Source organism: Equus caballus, chromosome 2 (genome assembly GCF_041296265.1).
Source record: "Equus caballus isolate H_3958 breed thoroughbred chromosome 2, TB-T2T, whole genome shotgun sequence".
Lineage (NCBI taxonomy): Eukaryota > Metazoa > Chordata > Mammalia > Perissodactyla > Equidae > Equus > Equus caballus.
Window position 1 is genome coordinate 79,011,075 of NC_091685.1, and position 26,440 is coordinate 79,037,514.

Below are 26,440 nucleotides of genomic sequence, written 5' to 3' on the forward strand. Positions count from 1 at the left end.
CTCAAACTTAACATCAGCAATTTCATTTTTCTTAGATATAAAATGGGCCTAATAGTAGTTAACTTTGAAAAGGTTGTTTAAAGGATGAAATTTGATAATTTATTTAAATTATTTACCACCGTTCCTGACATATTTAGGTGCTCAATAAATATTTATTGGTTTTTATTTTAAGTGTAGTGCAAAGATCCATGCTTTATTCAAAGTGGTGAGAAAATATTGAAGTCTTGCTTATTCAGAAAACTGTCTGAAAAGGTGATTATATCGTTGAATATTCAAAGAAATTGAGGCTGGAAGATTTTACTTCCATTTAGAAGAAAGATGGAAAAACATGGACAAAGACACATAGATTAGAAGGGGTCATACGTATGCGAATTTAGAGGATATTCTAAATGAAAGGGTTGTCATGCTGCAGAATAACAAAGGTAGCAATGATACCTCGAATAGACATTCTCAAGTTTATCTTCTTACATGCCATTGGGGGACAGAAACTTGATTATAGTAGTTAGGGAACAGCCTTGCTTTCTAGATAGCTATATACAACAACACGCGGAAATGTTGTTTGTTTCAGGTTTTATGGAGATTTAAATAAGATTATTTGAAAATATACTTTAAAAGATCTATTTACAGTTTGGCATATAGGAATATAAACATAATTACAAATATCAGATATACTTTGGGTTTTTAGGATTATTTCCAATTCTTCCCGTCCAGCGAAGGCATTCATCTCTGTTCCGATTTGGTCTCCTCCATGATTTGTTCTGCTTGTGATGAGTCTTTCTTGTATGTCCATGTCCTGTGTGCTTGCCTACCTTATGCACACTGGATAACTTAGTATTATATTTCAGATTATCAATTATTTTTGGTTCATAATCTTTCTCAAAATATTTCCAACTCTAATCATTCTGAATTGATTTCTACACAAGTTTGGCATTCCCACCTTATACCCTGCCACATGTCAACTCTCTGCCTTGGTGTTAACCTGAGGCATAATGCTGGTCCTTTTTTTTTTTTTTTTTCTGCTGAGGAAGATTCTCCCTGAGCTAACATCTATTGTCAATCTTCCTCTTTTTTTTTTTGCTGAGAAAGGTTTGCCCTGGGCTAACATCTGTTGCCAATCTTCCATTTTTTGTATGTGAGCCACCACAACAGCATGGACTCTGATGAGTGGTGTAGGTCCATGCCTGGGAAGTGAACCTGGGCAGCCCAAGTGGAGCACAGGGAACATAACCACTAGGCCACTGGGGCTGGCCCAGACTCTAGTCTTTCTGTTTGGCATTTCCATTCCCTAGTCTAAGAGCTCTGCCCTCATGGCAGCCTGTGGTAAGGCAGGGATTTTCCCACACATTTTTATCACACAGCAACTTCTTTGTCAGGCTTCAAGCTCCGAATCCTGTCCTATTGGGCAAATCCCAAGGCTTTTCCTGTAACTCCATGAAAGTTCCCTCTGGGAGATGTAGAAATGTGGTATGATTAAGCCTATATAATGTGAGTTTGAAGAATCGTATTTTATTTAAGTTATTAATGAAATATTATTCTTCAGCTAAATCATATGCTGGTCAGAGTATGGTGTCTCTCCTTCCCTCCATCCTCTCCTTCTCGTCACCCTCTCCCTTGGATTCCTCTCTGTCCTCCTGCTTCTCCTTTTCTTGTTCTTGTTCTTATTCTCCTTTGATTCTGCTTCTCCTCTCCCGCCTTCTTCCTCTTCCTCTTTATTCTCATTTTTGTTCTTATTCTCCGTCTTATTCTTATTCCTCTCTCCCCGTCTCTCTTTCCCTCTTTCTCTCTCTCCTTCTCTGTTTCTCTCTTTCTTTCTTGACTGAGAAAACATTTTCATTATTTTTTTTTTTTAAAGATTTTATTTTTTCCTTTTTCTCCCCAAAACCCCCCGGTACACAGTTGTATACTCTTTGTTGTGGGTCCCTCCAGTTGTGGCATGTGGGACGCCGCCTCAGCGTGGTCCGACGAGCAGCGTCATGTCCGCGCCGAGGACTCGAACCAACGAAACACTGGGCCGCCTGCAGCGGAGCGTGCGAACGTAACCACTCGGCCACGGGGCCGGCCCCGACATTTTCATTATTTTCAGGCCGAGATTCAATAGCCTCACATTAATTTTCATGATTGTAATCGATCTGTAGTGAATATCAGTTAGAGGGGAGCTATTTTTAACAGATATGCACATAGTATGAACGTAGGTAAAGTCAGAAACAAATAAAGTATACTTTTGGAGCACTGCATGTGAATATTGGTAAGTCACAGGGTACTATTGTATTTCACAGATAGAAGGATAAAAAAATCACAAATGGGGGGAAGTTATCTTGACCAAATGATGCTGACACAATTAGTTACAGTTCAGAAAAAGAAGTAAAGATGAACGCTGACTTCATAAAAAAATAATTTAACAAAATGTTAAAGGATTAGATGTAATTGTTACAACCACAAGGAAATGAGAAGGCAATATTGCCATATATTTATATTAAATCAGAATGAAAAAAGACTTTCTAACCATAAAGCTAATGTGAGGAGTGAAAAAAACTCTCAATCAAAATATTCTCCACAAAATTAAAAGTTGAGCAATACATTACAAAATTTGGGAATCAACATGAAAAACAGTAAACTCAAAATTCAAAAGCTGGAGGAGACAATAAACAAACAATTCTTAGATCGTAAATCCTATGAAAAAGAAGCTTTCAATAATATTTGTAGGAAAAAATGGAAACTTTGCTAATTCAATCCTCACATTCATCCTTATTCTCTGGGGCTGAGAAAGGAAAGAGACACAGCTGTCGAATTCTATTTTAAAGCGCTATTGTCTTTTGACCTCAGGGGATTTATCCAGCTTTACTTTTTCCTTTTCCACATGCACTTTCACTATATTTCTAGCCTCTTTTCTTCAGACCTACTAGTGTATTTGACCCCTTTATTTGGTGCGTTTTGTCTTGACTTTCTTCTTTGTTCTCCTTTGGTGTCTTTTTTCCTGGTTCACGCTCTGATTGACAAGGAAGGCAGCATGGCACAGAGGTTTAAGGCACAGACTCTGAAGTAAGCACACCTGGTTTCAAATCCTAGCTCTACTAATTAGGAACCAAGTGGCAAGGAGATTACTTAACATCTTAGCATCCCCTGCTATAAGGTGGGAGATTTGTAATAGATTCTCTTCTCACAGGTTTGATATATGCATCAAATACGTCAATATTTATGAATTACTTAGAGCAATATCTGGCATATAATAAGTGCTATGCGAATAAAGATTAAGATGCGTTATTTTGTTTTTCACATAGATAATCTGTGGCTTATTATCTTTCTTTTAATGCTTACAATGTGTTATAATGCAGAAGTGTTTCTTCTTTATATAAACATATTGATCATTATCTCTTTTGGATTTCTAAATTTTTTCATACTCAATAAAGATTCCATTAGCCAAATAATATATAGTTTTACTTTATCATACTTAATTTTTATATTAAATATTCCATACGTAACATTTTTAATAACAGCTTTATTGAAATATAATCCTCATACTACAAAATTAATCTCTTAAAGTGTGCAATTCAGTAATTCCTAGTATATTTGCAAAGTTGTATAGCCATCATGGCCATCAAAGTTTAGAATATTTTCATCACCCTCAAAGGGACTCCATACCTACTAGCGGTTATTTCCTGTCAGTGCATCCCCTCAGCTCCTAGTGACTGCTAGTCTGTTTTCTATCTCTATGGATTTGACCATTCTGGACATTTCATATAAATAGAGTCATACAAATTGTGGCTTTTTGTGTCTGACTTCTTTCCTTTAGCATAATATTTTCAAGATTCATTCATGTACATAGCAATAGTTTATTCCTTTTTATTCCCAAATAATATTCTATTGTATATAGATACATCACTTTGTGTTTATCCATTCATCAATTGATAGGTATTTGAGTTGTTTTTGCTTTTTGGTTATTATGAGGAATGCTACTATGAACATTTGTGTGCAGTTTGTATGGAGACATTTGTTTTTCATTCTTCTGAGTATTTCCTAGGAATCAGATTGTTAGACATGTAATGACTTCTTGTTAAACTTTGTGAGGAGCTGCCACACTGTTGTCCAAAGCAGGTACACCATTTTACATTCCCACCAGCAATGGTTCCAATTTTTCCACATCCTCTCCAACAGTTGTTATTGTCCGTCTTTTTTATTTCAGCCATCCTAGTAGGTATGAAGTGGTATCTCATAGTGGTTTTTATTTTCATTTTTCTAATGACTAATGAAGCTGAACACCCTTTTTTGTGCTTACTGCCCATGTGTAAATCATTTTTGAGAGACATCTATTCAAATCCGTTACCTACTGTTTTAATTGGATTATTTCTCTTTTTTATTGTTCAGTGGCAATTGTTCTTTATATATTTTGGAGGCAAGACCCTTATGAGACAAATGATTTGCAAATATTTTCTCCCATTCTGTGGGGTGCCTTTTCACTTTCTTGATAGTGTCCTTTGGGACAAAAAAGTTTTTAATTTTGATGAAGTATACTTTATCTATTTTTATTTAGTTAGCTGTACGCAGGCACTGAAATCTAAGCTCAGTTACCTTAGCGGTGAGCTACTGATTGGATAGAGACTTAATTAAATGCCTTAAATCAATGAGTCTTCTAGACTTTGCTGAGGTGTTCTACTTCTGTTTTTTGTCACACACCGAATGCTCCTACAAGCTGTTACAAGTCTGCCGTAGGCTTCACTCTCTGCCTGTGCAGGGCCTCAAGGTCAGCCAGAGATGAGAGATTAGGGGTTTTTCCTCTAACTCTAAAATGTAGAGAAAACACATCTTTTCTGAGTATGGCCCCAATCCTGCACATCTGTAGGGCCTTGTAGATTCCCAGGAATATGCAGATCTTTTCAAATCCCCCAGTGGACATGCCATCCCCTTTTTCTTTAAAAGAAATTTTTTTTGTGCCTATTGTTCTCATCAACTGGTATCTCCCTCAGAGAAAGCTGTAATGCTAAACAGCAGTGGTTGTTTCTGTTTGGTAAAGGCCTTAGGGAGAGGACTGTTTACGCAGACTGAGCTCCAAGCCTTGCTCAAATAAAAAAAGTCATAAAAATGAAAGTTTTCAGGGAGCTGCTAGATTGGTCAAATAGTGACAGTTCTCTGGGGATGGGGCCTTGGATGAGCTCCAAACTTGACCTTCCCCTTCCAGCTTCTGCTAGAATGACGGTTTACACAGCTAGCAGAATTGCAAGCCATCAGCAGCTGTGGAAAGAGAGATGCCACAAATCTCCCTGTTTTTACTGAGATTCAGCCACTTTTTTGAGTAAGTGCTCTGTGGATTGGGGTGAGCTTTTGTCTATTTCCAGAGTTTTGAAAAAGTTGATTTTGACAATTTTTGCCAGTGTATTCATTGCCTTATATGGAAGAGAAGATTTTCTGGTCTTTACTCTGCCGTTCTGGAGGGGCTTCTTGGATTTGATTTTGACAGTGTGAGACTTTTCTTTCTTTTTTCCCAAATGGTTATGCGTTTGTCCCCATAGATTTGAAATGGTATAGTTATTTTTTTCTAATATATTGAATGCTTCTGGGCTTTAAAAAGTCCTATTCTATCTCTAGGGCTATAAATTTTATCTGTGAGACCATATTGCTTTAATAATTTTAAGGGGGGTAAATATATAATTAAAGAATATAAAAATTAATGGACAATTAGAAGCATGAAGTACCTAATTAAGAACTGTTGGTTTTAGCTACAAATAAGAAAAACATCACATTATAGCTTTATTAATTAAAAAGGTAAACTGAATTAGGGGCCAGCCCAGTGGCGTTGTGGTTAAGTTCCTGCCCTCCGTTTTGGTGTTCCAGGGTTCACGTGTTCAGATCCCGGGCATGGACCTATAGACTGCTTATCAAGCCATGCTGCGGCAGGCACCCCACATATAAAATAGAGGAAGATGGGCACAGATGTTAGCTTACGGCCAATAGTCCTCAGCTAAAAGAGGAGGATTGGTGGCAGATGTTAGCTCAAGGCTAATCTTCCTCAAAAAACAAAAAAGGTAAACAATTAGAAAAATATGTGCAAATTGGATTATTTTATATATAAACTCATATATTTCAGGTAAATACTAAAAACTTATATTTATATATTTAGAAATTTTTTTTTTTAAAGATTTTATTTTTTTTCCTTTTTCTCCCCAAAGCCCCCCGGTACATAGTTGCATATTCTTAGTTGTGGGTCCTTCTAGTTGTGGCATGTGGGACGCCACCTCAGCGTGGTTTGATGAGCAGTGCCATGTCCGCACCCAGGATTCGAACCGACGAAACACTGGGCCGCCTGCAGCAGAACGCATGAACTTAACCACTCAGCCACGGGGCCAGACCCAATATATTTAGAAATTTTAAACAAAGCATGTCTTGTGAAAATCGTAATTACAGGTCTTCCAACTTTATAGGACTAACAATGATCATTTTGATAATTGAAAAACAATATTTTAGTCTATTCACTTTGCTCCTGAATATAATTTTTAAAGAGAGTGAATTGTTAAATACATTTTAAATACAAACAGCTCATTTTATTTCATTTTACTGTTTTTTCCATAGGACTTTGGAGATGATGGGTCCTTGTATATTACTAAGGTCACCACAACTCACATGGGCAATTACACCTGCTATGCAGATGGCTATGAACAAGTCTATCAGACTCACATCTTCCAAGTGAATGGTAAGAAATGTGCTGTTGCTGTAATTGCTTTTTGCTTCACTAGATACTCAAAGAATATCACAGGAAGGCAAGGCTTCAATTTTTTGAGTTTGGGCAAGGCTTCGATATTTTGAGTTTGGGACCTACTATTAACATAGAATATTTTCAATTAAAAAAAGCATATGAGTGAATAAATACTGTAAATTTGTACCTCTTTTCTCATCATGAAACACTGCAGAGTAACTCATTCTAATTGGAAAATTAAAGCATAGGAAATTTAAATTACTTTTTCAGGTTTAGAATATCAACAATTAGTCAACCATATAAATTTGAGAAACTGAAAAAATTAAGCACTTAAATATTTTGATCAGATCATCTGTTTAGTTGACCTAATTAATGATATAAAAATTGTTATTTATATACAGCAAATTTTATACTCTTAATGGTTAACTTAATAGCTATGAACATTGGCCAAGTAGGTTGATATCATTCTTACAATCCAAGACGTTTTATTTCTGATCTAATTCAAATTTAATTTAGTGAATTGATGATACAGAATAGCATGTATGATTCACTAATACGCTGATTCATTTTCATACTGATGTATATGTTAGTTTATGATTTCCAAAATGGAGGGAGAAAGTTACTTGGATTTCTGTAGGAACAACAACATCCTAGTATAGTTGGCATCAATTAAGAGGAGAGTGTCAGATATGAACTTGGAGAGGTAGCCTGGGGTCAGATCACACGAAGCCCTGTGAACCTAGATAAATATTTGGATTCCCATTCTAAGTGTAATGGGAAGCCATCAAAGTGTTTACTGTATGAAGCGACACATTCCAATTTGTTTTAAAATAACAGGAAGCACTGAGAGCTGTTAAAAAACTATTTTGATGGTCTAGGGAAGAGATAATGGTGGCTTAAAATATAGTACTGTGGTGAAGAGGTGAAGAAGTGGTCAGATTCAGTATATACTTTGAACGTAGATCTGATGATATCACTGAGGAATGGCATATGAGTCTGAGAGAGACTTTAAAAAAAAAATGACCCCAAGGAATTTGAAGGAAGCATTTGGATATATGGTGGTGATATTAACTGCAAAGGAGAAGAAGCACATTTGGAGATTGAGTGAGATTAATACTTTTTTGACAAGTTAACTTCAATATAATTATTCATATGGAAATCACTTTAGTATGTAAGTCTGGAGATCAGAGGAGAGTGATAATCCAAAGTTACATACTTAGATAATAACAATGTGCATAGACTGTAATTAAAGCCATAGAGATGAGCTCCATGAGGTCACTTTAGGAATGATTATAGAGGGATATGAGATCAGAGGCTTGAGCCTTGAAGCTGAGGTTAACAAGTGGAGAAAAGAGTATTTAGAATCAGCACTCTCTTATGGGAAATATGTGTCCTGGAAATCAATTAAGAAAATCTTGGGAAAAAAGTTGAAAAAATTGGGGAGTTCATGGTTTGACTGTTGTTAGCACTCAATAGAAGCAGATCTGGGCCTTGGTTTCTAGTACAAACCCAGTTGGTAACTAGACATTGGTAAAGGTTTGGAAACCAACTGTCAAGGAAATTGGTGAAGAAAGCAGACAAGATGCAAAGAAGTTGATGTGTGCTGTTCTCAGTGGTCTCAGATGTGTGGAGCTGTACTTTCAAATATGGCATTTGTACCTGAGGACACACAATCTTGGGAAGACAGGACAAGTCTGTGTGGGAGATGTTCCCTATCTAGATGCTGCATCCACGGGGAAATGGTTGTTGTCGCAAGTCTGGTTCTCACCTCCCTCTTTGTTGTGATGTTTTACTGACTAATGGCCTATTTGACAACACTAATGCTTTGTGATTTTTTGTTTTCGTTCTTGTCTTAGAGTTAGGAAGAAAAATTCTGTAATTTTGTTTCTGGCTAACAATTGTTCTTTTATCTGTTATCCTCACTCTCAATCCTGGTTCTTCCAGTTTAAGTACCAACCGTGTCAGAGTTCTTGGTAGTTTGCAGAGCAGTGCATAGTTCATTTTCTACCTGCCTCAGAATCACTTGAAAAAGTTATCAAAAGTGTAGAACCCTGGGCTTCACCAGCACTCTCTGGAAGTTTGATTTGACATCTGCATTTTGACAAGCTTCCTAGGTCCTCGTGATGCATGGTAAAGCATGAGAACCATTCTAAATGGCTGCTCTTTAGAGTTTCTGCTCCTTATTCATGTCTGATACCAGTTTCTTACATAATTCACTCATCTGCCATGCTCCAGCTGAGAAGCCCAGGAAGAAAACTTTGAGGCAAACTGCAGGCTTTCATGTTGCAAAAGGTATCCTGAGCAGCGTTGGGGAAATGCATCTTCCCTATTTCATCCCCTCCGGTGAAGGAAATGTTAACTCTGTGATCTCAGGTATTTCTGAAGATGGGATATGGGAATAAAGGAATAATGAAGTCTCAGAAAGAGAGCCCCCGTCACCAGTCTTAACGTTATGAATTAATTAAGAGGAATTCAATATTAGCAGTGATTGCCTAAGCCGAGCTCTAATGCTTTCCCTTTTCTAGGAACAAAGATTCCTGAACCTGGAAGTAAAACCAGTGTCTTTCTATTATCTCCTACTACATTTAATCCGCTTCAAAATCCTTGGTATAAATGTCTTCCTGAAGGGATGGGGCTTGGATAGAGGAACAATGATATATCATCGCTGAACATTAGTTGAAAGTGAACAGAAAGAGAACTTTGTGATAGCTGGAGAGTGATGTGGGGTTAAGGGAGGGAATTTCAATGAAATTGCAGACCTGGTATCTTTTATAGTGATGGGAATAATCCAGTAAAGACGAAACGAAGATCATCTAAGAGAAACAAAGGGGAAAACTGCATAGTCAAGTTTTTTTAAAAAATTGATGTATTCTAGTACACAAATGGAAGGATTAGTCTTTGGAAGATGAATAGTTTATCTGTTGAAACAGGGGGCGAGACAGACTGTTTGGGACCAGTTGCTCAGGACGGGAGCATGAAGAAATAATCCTCTTTGTGTTGCTTGGATTTTTTTCATTGTAATCAAAAATACCAACTATTGAAAGTGAGGAGTTTGAGAGAGCTGTAGTGGTTTCAGGAGAGGGCAAGATATAGAATGATTATCTTGCAGAGCAGGAGGGTGATGGAAATAGCAGTATGTGGTTGGTATGCTGGGAAGATCTTTGGTGTTCCTGAGGTGATATATATTAGCATATTGTCCTTCAGTTGTGGTTGGCTGTGAACTTGCAATCATAGGAAGAAGATATTTGGATTTAACCAGTATTTTATGTTGTCAGGTGAGTAATGTCATCATTATCCTACGCTTCCCCTATTGCGGTTAGCATATGGTTTCCATTCTCAGTGTCATCCCATGTTTTCCAAATGGCAGTAGAGATTCCGCTCACCATGTTCATATTTCAACAAGGAAGAAGGAAGAGAGAGGAAGGAAAAATAGCACCTGACACCTGAGAGACCACTTTTAAGAGAACTTTAATGGAAACACCAACAATAACTTCCACTGGTCCTCTCTAAATGCAGAGATTATAAACTGTGTTTCTTTGACCTTGGTATTTTGCCATCCATGACAATTAAGGATTCAATTAATTAGAAAGAAGGAAGGGTGGAGGGAATAAATATTGGGTAGGTAACTAGCCATCTTTGTCACAAAAGTGTCTGGTACGTCAAAACTTTTTCCAAAACAGTAATAAAATAATGACACTTTATAGTAAAATATTTAGAAATGGTAGGATTAGCTATAAAACAGCACCCCTACAAGTGATTTGCTAAACAACTAATTTCTCCCTTTTTTGGTGTTTTCCTTTCCTTTAGTCTTATGGTATTTTATATTTGGCGTCATAACTTTAAACATGTGTTTTGTGTATAAATAAGTATAGTAAACTTGAGATCACTCAGAATATTGTTATAGGCCAAAAACAAAAGAATAGTTGGGAATGAGCTGTGACATTGGAAAAATACAATGAAAATGCAAGAAAATGCAAATTAGATAGCCAGACAGCATATTTATGGACCCAATAAATCTCTAAAACTAGTTTAACTCATTTTCCACTCTCCATCCACTTTTCAAAAAAAAGATTAAAAAGACCTTTAGAAAATCAGGTTTTCACAGAGAATTTAACATATTTATCTTAACAATTTGTCAATTAGTAATAAGAATAAAATATATCGGTGATTACCATAAAAAGCTCAGAAAATAGCCACGAGTTATTGGAATTTGTGAAAGTGTTTTTGAAGTGCACAGTCCAGAGTGCAAGCCAAATAAAAGTCTATCAATAGTCCTATTTCCTTTCAAACAATGCAAAATTAGATTACTGAAATATGAGAGCGCTTCTGTGTCCTTGTCAGAAGAAACATTATGTATAAATCAAAGGAGCTTGACTCTACCAGTGGAATTCATTTCATGCTTTTCTTTTTCTTTTTACATAAAGCAAATCGTCTTTAGATCTTCAGCTTATGATACGGAATGTTTGAAATTTTAAAAGTCATTCAGTGTTTATACTACCCTCTGGGCAGAAAGCTTGTCCATATTCACAATAGACTCATATGTATGCTGTTATTTCTCTCTTGTTTATATTGTTTAAGACCTTGCACATAACATCAAGTAGATTTTTTTCTACTCGTGTCAGAAACTTCTGCACAATGTTGCTGGTTCTATAGGATGTCTATATAGAACACCCCTGTTTTTCTCCTTCAAAGTTTGGAAACATCTCTAAGAAAGACACTAGAGCCATATGGATAGACATCAAAGCATCGCCTTCTTTACTGACAAAGCTATTTAGAGAGAGTGGCTTAAGTCTGGGGCAACGATGGGCTGCTTCCTGCATCCTAGACCTGAATTTCCTCATTGGGCCGCAGGCAGCCTTCCCTGCTAAACTGTCTGTATGGCCCAAATGCAGATGGGAATAAAACCTTCCTGTAAGCAGTAAGATCCCCAAATCAGGAAGTTAGAGACTAATTCCCACTTCTCACTCTTCCTCCCACTGTGAATTATCCAAGGATGAGAGACAGAGAAGGCTTGAGGGTTACTCTGGCTCAGTGACTCCCTAACTGTGGTTCTTGGGCAAGCAGCATCAGCAGCTTGTTTGAAATGCAAATTAGCATGGCGTGCCCACTCCTACTGAAGCAGAGGCTCTGGGCATGAGGTAGAACAGTCTGCGTGTTTTAACAAACGTTTCTCATGATTCTGACAATAAAGTTTGAGAACTCCCGCTCTAGCAATTTTACTCCATAGGAACATGAGAAGTGGGAATATGTGTTCCAGCTTTATTCTCTTAATTTTGACTTGAAACTAAGTTTACACTGATCTCAGGAACTGGCTATCCCTTAGCGGGTGGGATCTGCTGTGTATCAAGTCAGTCTTCTCTCTCTTGAAACCCTGCAGCTGATGGGATTGATGTTTGCTCCAAACCCCAACTGGGCCACCTCAGCTGTGGTGGATGTCCCCTGACAGCTTTCCACTACAGGAGCCTGTCTCACTCTACTCTTCCTAAGGACATTATTTGGCACAGGAAGCTCTACCAGCTGCACTCTAGGCAGCCTAGACATGCTAGGGATTCAATGCCCCCAGGGACATTCCTTAACCACTGAGCGACACAAGTCAAAGGGTAAGAAGCATAGGTTCCCACTCGTTCAGTGGGAAGACTGTGAGGCATTCTACAGGATTCTTCAGCCGGTCCCTACTAGAATGGGGACATTTTTGCCCATAGTGGTAATATGTGCATGATGGTAATGAATGCACCTTTTCCCTTTTCCTTTCTCTCTTTCTCTCTCTCTCTCCTTTTTTTTTTTTTTTTGTTTTTTTGCTATTTTCTTTCCTCCATCTTACTTTTCCTACTCTCTGACTTGTGCTTCCTGGGATCACTTCCCTATTCACTATATGAACCTAAGTTCTTTTCTCAGAGCTGCTTTTGTTGACATGCATACTTAGGAATGTCCTTACCTTAATAAGTATTGCCACCCTTTTGTTTCTCCCCTGAGAGCTACTGGTGGGCACTATATGTTTGCCTTCAGAAGGCTTTGAAATATGATAGAACAGTACATTAATTCACTAACTGCAAGGCCTGAAAATTCTCGCTCTGTTATTTCCCATGCTAAATTATGTCCAGTTACATTGTTCAATACAGCCCTTCAGAACTGTTGCAGTTAGATTAAATCACGACATCAAGATATTCCAATGATGCAATGGCAAGCAGAGAGATGCTCAAACTTTAATATAATCTAATTATTAAATTCCCAGAGAGAAATAAAACTTCAAAGATTAAAGTTCTAAAGAAATTAATCCAAAGTAATTAATATCCAAAATTAAATTCTTCTGCCCTTGCAACTTCAAGTCTAAAGAAAGTCCAAAAGTTTTAAGTACAAGTCAAGTCCAGAGAATCAAATTCTTCCCTAATTTGTTTTATTCCTTTTTGGTGAGAGAGATCCTTGAAAAGCTTATGGCTTTGGAATAAGTTCAATATCTATATCCTGGGCTAATTCTCACTGGATTTAAGTGCACCATCTTGCTATTTGTTTTCAAATGGTCACATCTGCTCTTTTACGATTATTTCCTTGGATTCTGCCTTCTATTGGATTGAATAACTTTTAGAAATTCTATCTATCTCCACTATTGGTTTATTACCTATACTTCTTTGTTTAACTTTTTTAGTTGCAGCTGTAAGCTATATTTACAATATGCAACTTTAACTTATTACTATGTATTTTCAAATAATATTTTACCACTTCACATTAAAATAAGAACGGTAAAACAGCAATCTTCGATCTTCCCCCTGCCATCCTTTGTGGTAATGGTGTCAAACATTTTACTGCTATATATGTCATAAACTCTACCATACATTGTTTTATTTTTGCTTTAGATAGGTAAATATCTTTCAAAGAGATTATTTTTTAAAAAACAAGAGAATGAAATTTTTCCATTCACCATTTATGATCCTCCTCATTCTTTCATGTAAATCCAGTTTCTGAATTTTCCCTTAGCCTAATAAATATCCCTTAACAATTTTCTCAGCCTTTATTTGTCTAAAGGTATTTTCCAAGTTTTTCTTTCATTGAAAATATTTCTGTTGGATATTGAAATTTGGGTAGGCAGTTTTGGTTTTTGTTTTTCTTTTAACACAGATGTTCTTTTATCTTTAGGCTTGCATGGGTTTTATTTTAAAGATTTTATTTTTTTTTCCTTTTTCTCCCCAAAGCTCCCTGGTACATAGTTGTATATTCTTCGTTGTGGATTCTTCTAGTTGTGGCATGTGGGACACCGCCTCAGCGTAGTCTGATGAGCAGTGCCATGTCTGTGCCCAGGATTCGAACCAACGAAACACTGGGCCACCTGCAGCGGAGCGCATGAACTTAACCACTCAGCCACAGGGCCAGCCCCATAGGCTTGCATGGTTTTTAACAAGAAGTTGGTTATATTTCCAGTCTTCTTGTAAATTTTCATTTCGCTGACTGCTTTTTAAGGTTTTCACTTTTTCAATGGGTTTCAGCAATTTAATTATGATATGGCTTGTTTTTGCTTCCTTTACTTAGATTTATGCTGCAGAGATTGATCAACTTCTTGGACCTTGGGGTATATATTTTTCAACAAATTTGGGGAAAAAAATTGGCCATCATTTTCAAGATTTCTGCTGTGTCTCAGTTAGGAATTCAATTATAGATATGTGTATAGATATTTTCCCGTAGGCCAATAAAATTTGTTCGTTTGTTTCTTCTCAACGTTTCCTCTTGCTGTACTTCAGCTTAGTTTCCATTGCTCTGATCTCAAGGTCACAAATCTTTTGTCTACATGTCTAATCTGCTGTTATACCCAACCATAGTATTTTTAAAAAATTATTTAGGGTATTATATTTTTCAAGTTTAAAAGTTCCATTTGTTTCTTTAATAATTTCCATTTCTTTCTGAATTTTGACATATTTTCCTATAAATCTTTGAACCTGTCTATACTCTATATTTTAGTGATCTTTTATGCTAATTTCATGATCTCTGAAATTTTATATCTCTACATTGATTGATATTTTTCTTGCACCTGAGTCATATTTTCCTGTTTCTTCTCATGTCTGTTAATTTTTCTATTGGATGATGGAAATTATTGAGAGAGATTTGCTAGGTTCCTTCGATAAGTGTTGAGTTCTTTTTGGCATTAAGTTACTTTCATATCTGTTAGATCTTGTGAAGCGTTTTTTAAAAGTTCTATTTGAGTATGAGGAGAGTAGCCTCTCCACTAGGGTTTGTTTCATTATCCTTTTAAGATATAATGTTTCTGGGGCCTGTAAGAGGTGTTTATTGAGGTCTCTTTAATCTGATTTTTCTATTAGGTCTCTCCAGTATGGAGTTTGGTTAATCCAACTCATATGTCACCTGTCCCTGTGTAAGTTCTTGGAGCTTTTAAACTTATAACTCCCTGGTGGTCGTTCTTTCCGTAGTCATTGGACTTTGCCTGACTTTGTGAAGTTTCATTCTATGCATCAAGCTAAAGCCCCGACAGACCCCTATTCAGATTTCTATAGCTCTTTCTCTCTGCATATTTCTCTCCTCTCTGGTCTTCTGCCCTACAAATTCCAAGATTTCCTGAATTCCATCTCTTTTATCTTTAGTTCAGTGAGCCCCTCCAATTCCCCTTCCCTGCATCAATGTCAACTAAATGCCTCTAGGCAGAAAGTGGAGGCAAGTATACAGCTTGTCTCATTTTTTTTTCTTTTTTTCTCTTCTTTCAGGGATCGTGATTTTCTGCTGCTGTTTTTCCAGCATTTGATAACAATTGTTTCATATTTGTTTTCTTTATTTATGGCAGAGGGCTGGTCTGTTATGTTTTCCATTATGACCTTATATCTCATAGGAACCATTCTTAAAAGATTGAGAGGCTTTATTAGTTAAAGACATGTTTTTGTATGACCTTCACTTGTAAAATTTCTGAAAGTTAATAGACATCGCTAATGTTGACAGCATCAACACTGTATCAAATAATTTTAGAAATTGTAAGTAGTACTTGTTTAGTTCTGAGAGTCTAGTACTTAATGCTGCCAAAAATCATAGTAGGTACTCAGTAGTACATGAATGGAGAAGAATGAACAACAACAAGGTTTGTTTTGGCTGTGACAAGGTATGAGTCTTTCTATATCAATTGCTCATGGTTAAAGAACTTACACTTAATTGACGATAACCACCTATAAATAGGTTTATTTTGTCACTATGTGTGAAGACAAGACTATTTGTTGTGTACTAAATAATTTTCTATAGTTTTCTTAAGTATCAGAGGCCCAATTTTAGCCAGTCATGGCCACCCACATAAAATGACCTTTCCCAGATTTCTTTGAAGCTAAGCATTGTCCTGTGATAATGTTTTGGCCAGTGGCATGTGAGAATAACTAATATATTTAATATCTGGATTTTGACCATAAAATGGAAGATATGTGTCTTCCTTCCTTCCTTTTTTTCTGTTTCTGCTTGTTCACATACAGGTCTGACGGTGGTAGCTGGAGGAGGTATTTTTAATTTGGAGAAGGAAAATCATACTTTGAAGTTAGCAGAAGAAAAGTTTCTGGTGTGGCAGGCTGAATAATGTCTTTACAAAGGCTATTGTATCTTAATCCCTGGAAGTTTTAAATGTTACCTTATATGGCAAAGGGGACTTACATATGTGATTAAGTTAAGGATCTTGAGATCAGAGTGTTATCCAGGTGGGCTCTAAATTTAAGGGTCCTTATACAAGGGAGGCAAGAAAGTCAAAAGAAGGAACTAGGAAATGTGGTAAAAGAAGCAAGAGGTTAGAGTGATTTAATAAGTAGGTCATAGACTGAGGAATGCAGGTGGCCCCAAGGAGCTGGAAATTGCAAGGGAACAGATTTTCCCTTAAGACTCCAAGATGAGCCAATTCTCCTAGCACTTTGACTTTACTTCAATAAAACATTTGCACTTTTGGCTTCTAGAAATGTCAGAGAATAAATTTGTGTTGCTTTAAAGCACTAGATCTATGGTAATTTGTTACAGCAGCAATAGAAAGCTAATACACTGGATTATGGCAACAGGATCAAGCTGCCAAACTGTCCTTTGGCCACATACAAGGGCTGATGATTTGTTTAAGCTACTGTATTTGGGTCTCTTTGTTCTAACAGCTTAACCCATATCCACACAATTAAGCCGCCACACGGCTTCATGACCACCTATCAGGATTTAGATCTTATTTAGGCCACCAACTATGTTGTTGTTTGTTTATTACAGCATTTCAACCAACGTCTTCTCTTTATTTATCAGGTTGATTTCTCATTTCTACTACAGTGCAGTTGTGGATTGGGGGAGGGGCTCCGTTTCATAGAGTCATTCAGTCATCCAGAATCCTTCTATCTATAAACACTGTATCATGTGAAACAGTGTTCCATTTCCTTGTTCCAATCTGTGAACTATTTGTTACCTGTCCATGAGACGAAGTATAGAAATTATGGGTAAGCTGTAAAAAATTTTATAGTAACTTCATATTGCTACATCATCTATGTAAACTATCTTATTTTCTGGTAACTAGAAATTGAAGAAAGAAAAAAGATTGCAATCACAGATTCACAGATAGTTGGGTTTTTTTGTGTGTGGGTTTTTTTTTTTATTCCTTTGGTGAGGAAGATTGGCCCTGAGCTAACATCCCTTTCCAATCTTCCTCTTTTTGCTTGAGGAAGATTGTCACTGAGCTAACGTCTGTGCCAATCTTCCTCTATTTTATGTGGGATGCCGCCCCAGCGTAGCTTGACAAGTGGTGTTAGGTCTGTGCCTGGGATCCAAACCTGCAAACTCACAGCCACCAAAGTGGAGTGTGTGAACTTAACCACTATGCCACTGGGCTGGCCTCCACAGATAGTTTTAGAATTGCTTCCCTAAGGCCTTGGAGTCCTCCACTGGATCCTTTATGTTTTTTCAGCAGACAACAGAAGAGACACTGTGTGAAGGATTGTGTAGGAGGTTTTACAGGGCAGGCTTTCTGGTGGCAGACAGCACTTTTGCCTACTTACCAGGACTCACAATTAGCGTATTCTATCATAAGGGAGTTTGAGAAAGGTAAGCGAACTCTGACATCACAACAAAGACACAGTACTTTAGTGTGCATCTAGCCTGATTTTGCTGCAAGAAGACAATGCTCATAAGCTTTCTGGGAGAAAGATCAAACCATGCAGAGTGCCACCTCTCTCCAAAAATGTTAAAGACAATCATATTGTCTCTTGGGAGCAGGCATTTTTGGACCCAGTGCCACACGAAATTACTTCCATTTGTGAAACGAGGTCCATAGGGATTTCTCCAAGGCCCCACATTGTTTCAGCTGGCATATATCCTTCAGCTGATTTGGAAACTAACATTGAGATTAATATTTCTAAAGACTGTGCCTTCAGGGGACTACTGCAGGCTAAACCTCGCCCAGAGTTCCACAATGTATCATTTCCTCCGATTAGAAAGTGCCGTATTTATTTCTGCTACATTTTCCCCTGCTTCTAATGCTCTCTTTCTTAGTTATTCCAATATTTCTTTCAGGAAGGTTCAGCCACTTTAACCATCTTCTTAATTGGGACCTTTTCCTTTTTCTTTTGGTAGGGCATTGTGCTAGAAATGTGTCTTCCTTCTTTGTTATTACTCACTGCTTTCTGGCCCAAATGTTTTTGTTCTCACATATTTCTTTATGTGTTATCCTGTGGGATTTGTCATGGTGAGAGATTTGAAAATATTACATCTGGGTCTGCCAAAAGCATTCACAGTTCAAACAAATATTTTCCACCTTCTCCTTACTGATTTGAGTAATCCCACCCAGGGGTTGTTCTTCCATGAGGACAATATTTAACCTATGCCCAGACATGATCCATCATCATCTTGACTAGATTCCTTTTTGTATTTCCCATCTTGGCTGTCTTCCTTCAGAGTCTTAATTCCATAGACTTTCTGGTCATGTGCGTTAGACACAGGATAGCTCCATGACCACCTGCATTTAAAATACCTCCCGGGCAGACAGGAGAATTTTATACTGCTCTTCTATCTTTCTAACACAATTTTTTCCACAACTTGTGTAAACACTTGATAGAGATCTATGAAATATTATTCTTATTTTTGTGTATCCCCAACTTCACATTTATGAGGTCAGGTCATGGCCCTCTTCTATAGCAACTCCCAATGTCACTCAGATTAAAAGTCAGCCTTTTGAATGCCCTTCAAGTCCACAAAAGTTCTGATTTTGCAGTTTCTTCCTATCCTGTTACTCTCTCCCTTGCAAGCTCCGCTCCAGCTGCACTTAATGCTCACTGCCTTCTTGGCCTTAAATGTAACAAGCAATTCAGTTGGCTATTCCCTCTGCCTGAAGATGCCTTTCAGAGCCCCACAGGACTCAGTTCCAACCTCTTTCACCTCTTTGGTTAAATATCCTTTCTCAGTGAAGCCCATCCAGACTAGAGAATTTAAAATTGTAACTAGTCCCCACCTCCCTACACTAGCGGTCCCTCTTGACTTTGTTTATTGATAATGCTGTTACCTTCTAAAGAGTTGCGTGCATCCTAATGTACTATTTACTCTGGGATTTTTTTCTCTCATATTTTAACATCTTTGAAATAGGGATACATTCTATGATACGGTTATAAAAAGCAACGTGTCTATTAAACTGGCAGCATTTTTTTAGTGGTATATAATAATAGCACCTTAGATTTAATTATATAAGGTAAATTACTTATTTAATATGTTTATAGTTTAGTTTTGGTTTTCTTTCACTGGAGGAGATTCCTTTTCTCTCTCTCTCTCTGCTTTTAGGTGCCTAGAGCAGTGTACCATAGTTATGACTCATATATATGCTGAATGAATGCACAGGAATAGATGAATAAATGTTTCTCATTAGTTCCTGGGTCAAGATCCCTTTGAAGAATTACTTTCATTTGCTCTCTGAGGTTTTTCCACTCTCCTCTGTTGTCAGATTGCTGGGGTCTACCTACGGTTTTATTAAATAGACAACTAAAACATTTCCTCACTTTTTAACGATACTTTTCTTAAGAGCCGGCTCTCCATGGTGTGTGTGCGTGGACTGGACTTCCAGATCGAATTCTCCTTTTCATGTGTCTGCTCCGTCCTCTCAGATGTCCTCCTAAGTAAATCTCTCTTTCTCTAGTTTAATCAATGATTCTTCCTTTATTTTGTTTTCATTTTCTACTACTTGTGTCCTGATGGAAAATTAAAGTATATTTTTAAGACCACTTCATTTCCTCCTTGACATCCTGAGCAAACCTAATTCTTAGAGATAGTGGAGATATGGAACTTTAATTGCTATTTTAGTCTTTAAATTTGCAGTGCTTTCATTGAGCTGTTTCTCTATCAGCCCTTGAGATTTTTTTTCTAAAATACTCTTTACTTTGTATTTGTCTATCAATAAAATACATAATCTTTCTTGGGTAAAGACACATTGTAGATCTCTGCAATCTAAAACCATGATTAGAGTTTATATAAATGAGGAAACCAGAGTACTTGTTCCACATTGCAGTGGGCTGGTGCTTAACAGCCTTCGAACAAGCCCTTCCTTGTAGAAGTCAGCCCTGCAAGATCCTTCTTTTGTAACTAAAGGTAGTTAATGGAATTGGAGTAGTCAGTTTAGTACTGCCTACCTAGGGCTGCTACTAATAATTTAAAGGAATAACCTATACTCAGTGCTTTGTAACACTAATGGAAATTAGCTGCCTGTGCATTAGGAAAAACACACAAAAACGCTGCCTGTAGACCTGGTTGTGAAACATAGCAAAAGCCACTTACTGATACATAAAAAAGGACCTACCCCTGCTTCAACCTTGATTGAAGCACCAGAGCAGAGTGCACCTGTGTAATTCAAAGTTGAACTATGACAGCCCATACACAGGGTGACCTGCTTCCTAAGGTCTGTGTTTGTTAGACAGAGCTCTGCCTGCATAAACACAGCTAGTCATTTATGAAAAAAAAAAAATCACCCAATGGGATCAAATCTAATTAGCCTATATTTACTGAAGCTTACAGCCTAAAGCCACTCTATATGAGGCTGCAGCATATAGAAACCAAGTTTCCTACTATAAAAAAAGAAAATCATCTCCAAGGCATACACAATCAAAGCTAAGTTACCCACTGTAGCCATTTTAAAAACTGATTCCTCCTGATGTTATTGTGTCAACCACACATTACCCTTTGTGAATTTCTCAAGGTTTCCTGAAGCCTGAGACGCTGGGCATTTAGGAGATCAATAAATAACACTACTCTTTTCCCCTCCTGATCTTGTCTTCAGAACCAGTGAGGGAAAGATGCAATAATAAGTCATATAAAGGACAAAATATCATCCGCATTACAGAAAAGCTGTCTAGAGCGTGTGATTGAGATACATGGCAATTATTTAATTACCATAATTTAATTTGCCCACCAAGTCATGGGCATTGCTGGATAACCATAGATCTCAGCAGACAAAAACAGAGCTGATCTTCTATTGCCAAGAGAGCAGAACAGAATGTGTCCTCTTTGGTGAGCAGAACTAAAATCTGAGAAGTGATGAGCTGAATATGTCACTCTTTCTCAAAACACACTGAGCAGATGCCAAAGTACCCCCTCCTCCCACTGGAGGACTTAGTAAGGGTTGGGGAGAGACACAGTACTCTGTGTGAATCAAAGAGCTCTGTGGAGCCTTTTGTTAATAAGAGCAAACCTCTCAGGGAGATGACTCATTCTCAGATACTATTGTTTTGTATTCACCTACGATTGACTCAGCTCTAACTTCACTCAGCCAGAATTCTTTTATGCTATAAGCGAACGCACTTATGTACTTTTATGAGTAAGCGAACCTACTGAATCTTGTTTTTGAATATTACAGAATTTTTTTTCCATCAAATTATAATCGATTATATCAACATGCATATTTAAATTAGTGTGGCATGGTTTACTGGACTAGTTTACACAGGTCGATAGGAGTGATCTTTCATAGACTCCTTTGCATATACAAGAACTAGGTAATGTTACAAAACACTCACGAGGTGGCCAGCACTTGAAGAATAGTATAATGACTAATTAATGTAATGATACTTGTATAACAAGAGAGTCGAAAAAAGGTTAATGTGGTAATGAGGCTTATTTGATCTTAAAGATTTAGCATGAGGGCACTCTCAAGATAGCTTAATTAGATTTTAAGCACCTTTTGCAATTTGCATGTGTACTTGTTAATCCATATGTTCTAAAAATAAATTTCACTTCATTTAAATTAATGGATTTGTCTAATCTCTTTCCCTGTATTGTTTTACTGTTATTGGTGATAGTGTTTTCTTGAATTTTTCATTTAATGTGTACTATTTATGACTGTTTTTTCCATATTATGCTTAAATTGTAGTTAAATTCAAAATAGTAAACATTTTAAAGTTGAAAAAAACAATAGCTTAGTGTATAATTCCGACAGTTATGACAAGTCATAACTGGACTCATTTTATTAATCTTTACATCGTTTAGGATACTTTATTGTACCATACAATATATCAGTAAATTTGATTTCATTATTTGATACTTGTGTTATTTTTAAACTTGACCAAATGGAAAGAACATTTTAGAAATTAATTTAATAATGAAACAAAACATCATTTGTGGCAGTAATTCAGTCAACAGTACACTGGAGTTTTTTTTCTTGCTGTTATTGTTGTTGTTTTTGCTGAGGAAGATGAGCCCTGAGTTAACATCTGTGCCAGTCTTCCTCTGTTGTATATGTGGGTTGCCACCACAGCAAGGCTGGCCAGTGGTGGAGATCCAAACCTGCGAACCCAGGGAGCCAAAGCGGAGCACGCCAAACTTAACCACTATTCCACAGTGTTGGCCCTAAAGTACACTGTTTTCTGACATCCTGAGAAAATATAGAATTACATTTTCACATTCTATATTTAGGTTTTGATGAATTCTTAAAATTAATAACTTTTTATGCTTTTCTTATACTTATATGTGATTATTATTTATTTACGTGATTTATACTACTCATTCCTTATTCCCTTTTCAATGCAATTCATTCTTGTAGTACATTAATTCTCAAAGTCGTCAAGGCACATATACTGGCATGGGTGTCTCTCATTTTCTCTGGTCTGTCTAAGTTAGATCCGTTTTCTAAGGCTCAGTTCATTTTCCATGTTTTATGTGAAGGCATCTATGAGCACAGCAGCTCACCATAACCTCTTCCACCTCAGACATCCTGCATGACTAGACATTTTTTCATTAGAAGTAATTAACTTGATTTTCCTACCACCTTTCCTTTAGGTTTTTAATGTATATAGAACTTTGTAATTAGATATCCAAGAAACAAGGGATGTATTTCATAAATTCTTTTCTTTCTTTATACGCTTAAGTTTCTATTTTGCAAATACTAAACAGTAAACAAACCTTAATCGATCTATTTTGTTTACTGAACTGGTGCCTTTTTTTTAATATGCTAAAGTAAATAATCAACTAAATGATTTGTGGACTAGTGAGAGTTGGCCACTCTGCACGTAAGCATGGTATTTGTGTCTCAAGATATGCTACTCTCACAGTGATGGAATCAGTGCTTGGACTCATCTCACAGCAGGTTAGGTCATTGATTAAATGTTCTGGTGGCACAAGCAAGGACATGGTCTTACACATATAGCCCTTTTGAAATTTGAAGTGTCAGACAAATACCAAAAGTTGTGTGTCAAGTGCTAAAGAAGAACTCTTTCCAAATGGGTCAAGAAGACATCCTGACTTGCTCAAATTTTCTCTTAAATGCAGGATTGCTACTCATGTAGATAAATAATTATAAATAAGAGTCAAGTAGAAAGGCGTGATCATGCAGATGGCATTTTCTCCTCCAAAACCTACATATATACTTATTTCAATATATTCATTGAGATTGGATTAAGTGCAAGGGGGTTTCAATTTAGTTGAGATTATTAGGCAAACGTACTTCTGAAAGTTTAATTCCAGTAAAGACTCCATATTGATCAAGTGCCAAAAGATGTAATTGATAATTATAATGAATATCATGATGATGATAGACAAGATATACCAAAAGAAAACGAGAAATCAGTATGGATTGGAAGGCTCTGGTTATTTTATTGTTAATAATGTGGCCTGAGAAGCTCCTCTTTGCTTCCAGCTCCACATTTCTAGGTAAACAAAAATTAGTTGAAACAAGCTTTGCCAGAGGGTAAGTAGAAGGTTTTCTATACACTGTCATCTATAATAATGACTTTGGAATATGCTTCATGACAAAATGTAGATAATTTTGTCTGTCATATAGTTGCATCATGGATTAACAACAGGAAATACATCATTTGTGACTATCAGTAGTGCTCTATCACTATTAAAGGATAATTTATGCAATTAAATTTTGAGTTTCCTCCAACTCACTTTTTGATTTAAGACCACTGATTATTTTAAAATAAACAAGCAATAAGCAAGCAAATACCCAGTGATAGTACCACTCCCAACAACTGCAACAGGCATCTTCCCCACAAATACTAGTCTAAGTCTGACTGTCTTAAAAAATAATAAGAAGAAAAGATTTCTTAGAAAGAATCTGGGAAATTTGTGGATGATGACAATGCATTTTACAGTAATTATCATGTATTAAAACTTTAAGTATCACTTTTGCAAGTGAATATTTTAGAATAACACATCATTATGTTGAGGAAATAAATTGTTAATTGAAAGTTACTTTTCAAGCAGGAAGCAAATATATTATTTAATCAATTGATATATTTTAGTAAATATTTGAAGTTACAGTGCAGCAAAAAAATATGGTAAATAGTAGTGCCATCTATTGATAAAACTGAAAACTACAGTTTCTTCTCATGGAAAACTGAGACTTTTACATTAATAGGATATATTTCCCAAATTAATGATTTCTTATTTTTATGATTATTTTTAATTATTATTCTGTCACGTTAAATACTGGAACTGTGTTGAAAATTATGTGTGCGTGCATATGTGTATATGTATGCATATGTATGTGTGTATATACATATATGCACACGTATATGTGATTAATATGTGATATTTCTGATAATAAGTATTGGTTATTGGTTTAAGTTTAGTTATGCTGACTGTCATTTATTTGAATAATAATAAATTTAATCACCAAAGGAAATTAACTTTATTATTAAATACTTATTTTCTGCTAAAAAATTTAAGTAGTAAATACCTATATGTTGAACAAAGAATCACTCTCTCTCTTTTTTATTCATTCTATTTTAATATGCAGAAAATACTTTAACATGTAAAAATTTGCACATTTACCTTTTAGCACCCTCCGGTAACTATTTTAACATTCCTTTTTCTTTCTAATTTTGGTTTGATTATATATAATAAGGGGTTATAATTTTCAAAATTATTAGATTGGTTATTCTCAATAATTCTAAATTATACTTTTAATTTTTCCAGATTTACTACAGTACACTTGGCTAGAACAATCTATGTGCTGTGTGGCCAAATTGTCAGGGTGATATTTTATAGTTTAGGAAAGTTTGATTTTTAAAAATCTACACTAATAAGGGACAAGACTACAGAGAAGAAAGGAGCAGAAAGCAGTGTAATATCCATTGACCTCTAGGGCTTGATCAGATTATATGTTGCAGGTGATGTTTGCCGGAGCATTTAACAGGTGCAATGGAAGGAGCAATGTAATTGACAAGAGCAGAAACAATAAAAACAAGCGTAGTCTTAATAGGGAGGAATTAAAATGGAGACTGAGGTGAAATCAGGGCCAACTTTGGCATGTTGTGGTGGTGTACTATTAGAGCATGAAGCTGATATTAAGCTCTCATTCATTTATTTACTCACTCTTATATAATTTATCTATTCTATAACAGTAGGTTGAAATCTATTATACACTATGTGGGATGCTGATGATCCAAAAGTGAACAAATGATAGTTATATTCTTTAAAGAGCTTTCTGTCATTCTTGATGCCAGTCCAGCCTCCTATATGTTGAATACTAGCTGCCCTTTCCTCAAAAGCTTTTCTACCCATGCTCAGATATCATAATAAATAGAGAAATCCATGGTGAGCAAAATAAGAATAGAACCAGAAAGCTGCAAGAATCGAGATGGTGTGATACTGGCATAGGATACGTATATAGATCAATGGAACAGAATTGAGAAAATTGGAGAAAGGAAAATGGATGTAAAGTGGGGAAGAGCAAGGAAAAATACAAACCTGTGAGTGTGTCCATGACTCTGGCCTGGTAGTGATGTCAGTTCTCACTGCCTCCAACTTTGACGAGGGGAATGTCCCGAGATTCTGGCTCCTCTTCATACAAAACCAAATGGACACCATGCCCAGGGATTGGCAAAGCTGGAGGGAAGGTGGGGCAGTTGCAGGCCCAGCTGCTGCCCCATACGAGCAACAGGAGCCCCAGATAGGCTGCCAAACGTGTGAGCTGCAAGATCCTGTAGTGACCCTCCCCCAACATTCAAAAGTGGCTTTCGCTTTACTTCTGCCTACCAAACCTTGGACAAAATTTAAATTAAGATAACTCTTATGGTCCACCCTAACTAGAAACACATAAGAGCAGAAATTCTTGGATATGTAGTTCAGCCCAGCTAAGTTGAGACATTATAAAGGCTCTATTATTGTTACTTTTTTACTTTTTCTTCACACAAATCATAGCATATTACATCCACTGTTCTCGCTTTCTGTTTTTTGCTTTGTATTTTTTGTTATAATTCTCATATCATAAAATTCACCCTTTTAAAGTGTACAATTTAGGGTTTTTTTGAAATGTTCCCAGAGTCATGCAATCATTAACACTACCTAGTTCCA

The 26,440-nt window shown here is 36.6% G+C and overlaps 1 protein-coding gene across 4 annotated transcripts in view; it reads left to right on the forward strand.

The window, feature by feature from the left end:
- The window catches only part of FSTL5 (follistatin like 5), a 718,704-nt gene that overhangs the window by 528,705 nt on the left and 163,559 nt on the right, over positions 1-26,440 (forward strand). For all 4 annotated transcript variants that reach the window (XM_001500089.5, XM_023636361.2, XM_023636359.2 and 1 more), the window contains exon 8: positions 6,562-6,682. In XM_001500089.5, coding sequence (XP_001500139.2) covers positions 6,562-6,682 — 121 coding nt within the window. The remainder of the gene's footprint in view (positions 1-6,561; positions 6,683-26,440) is intronic.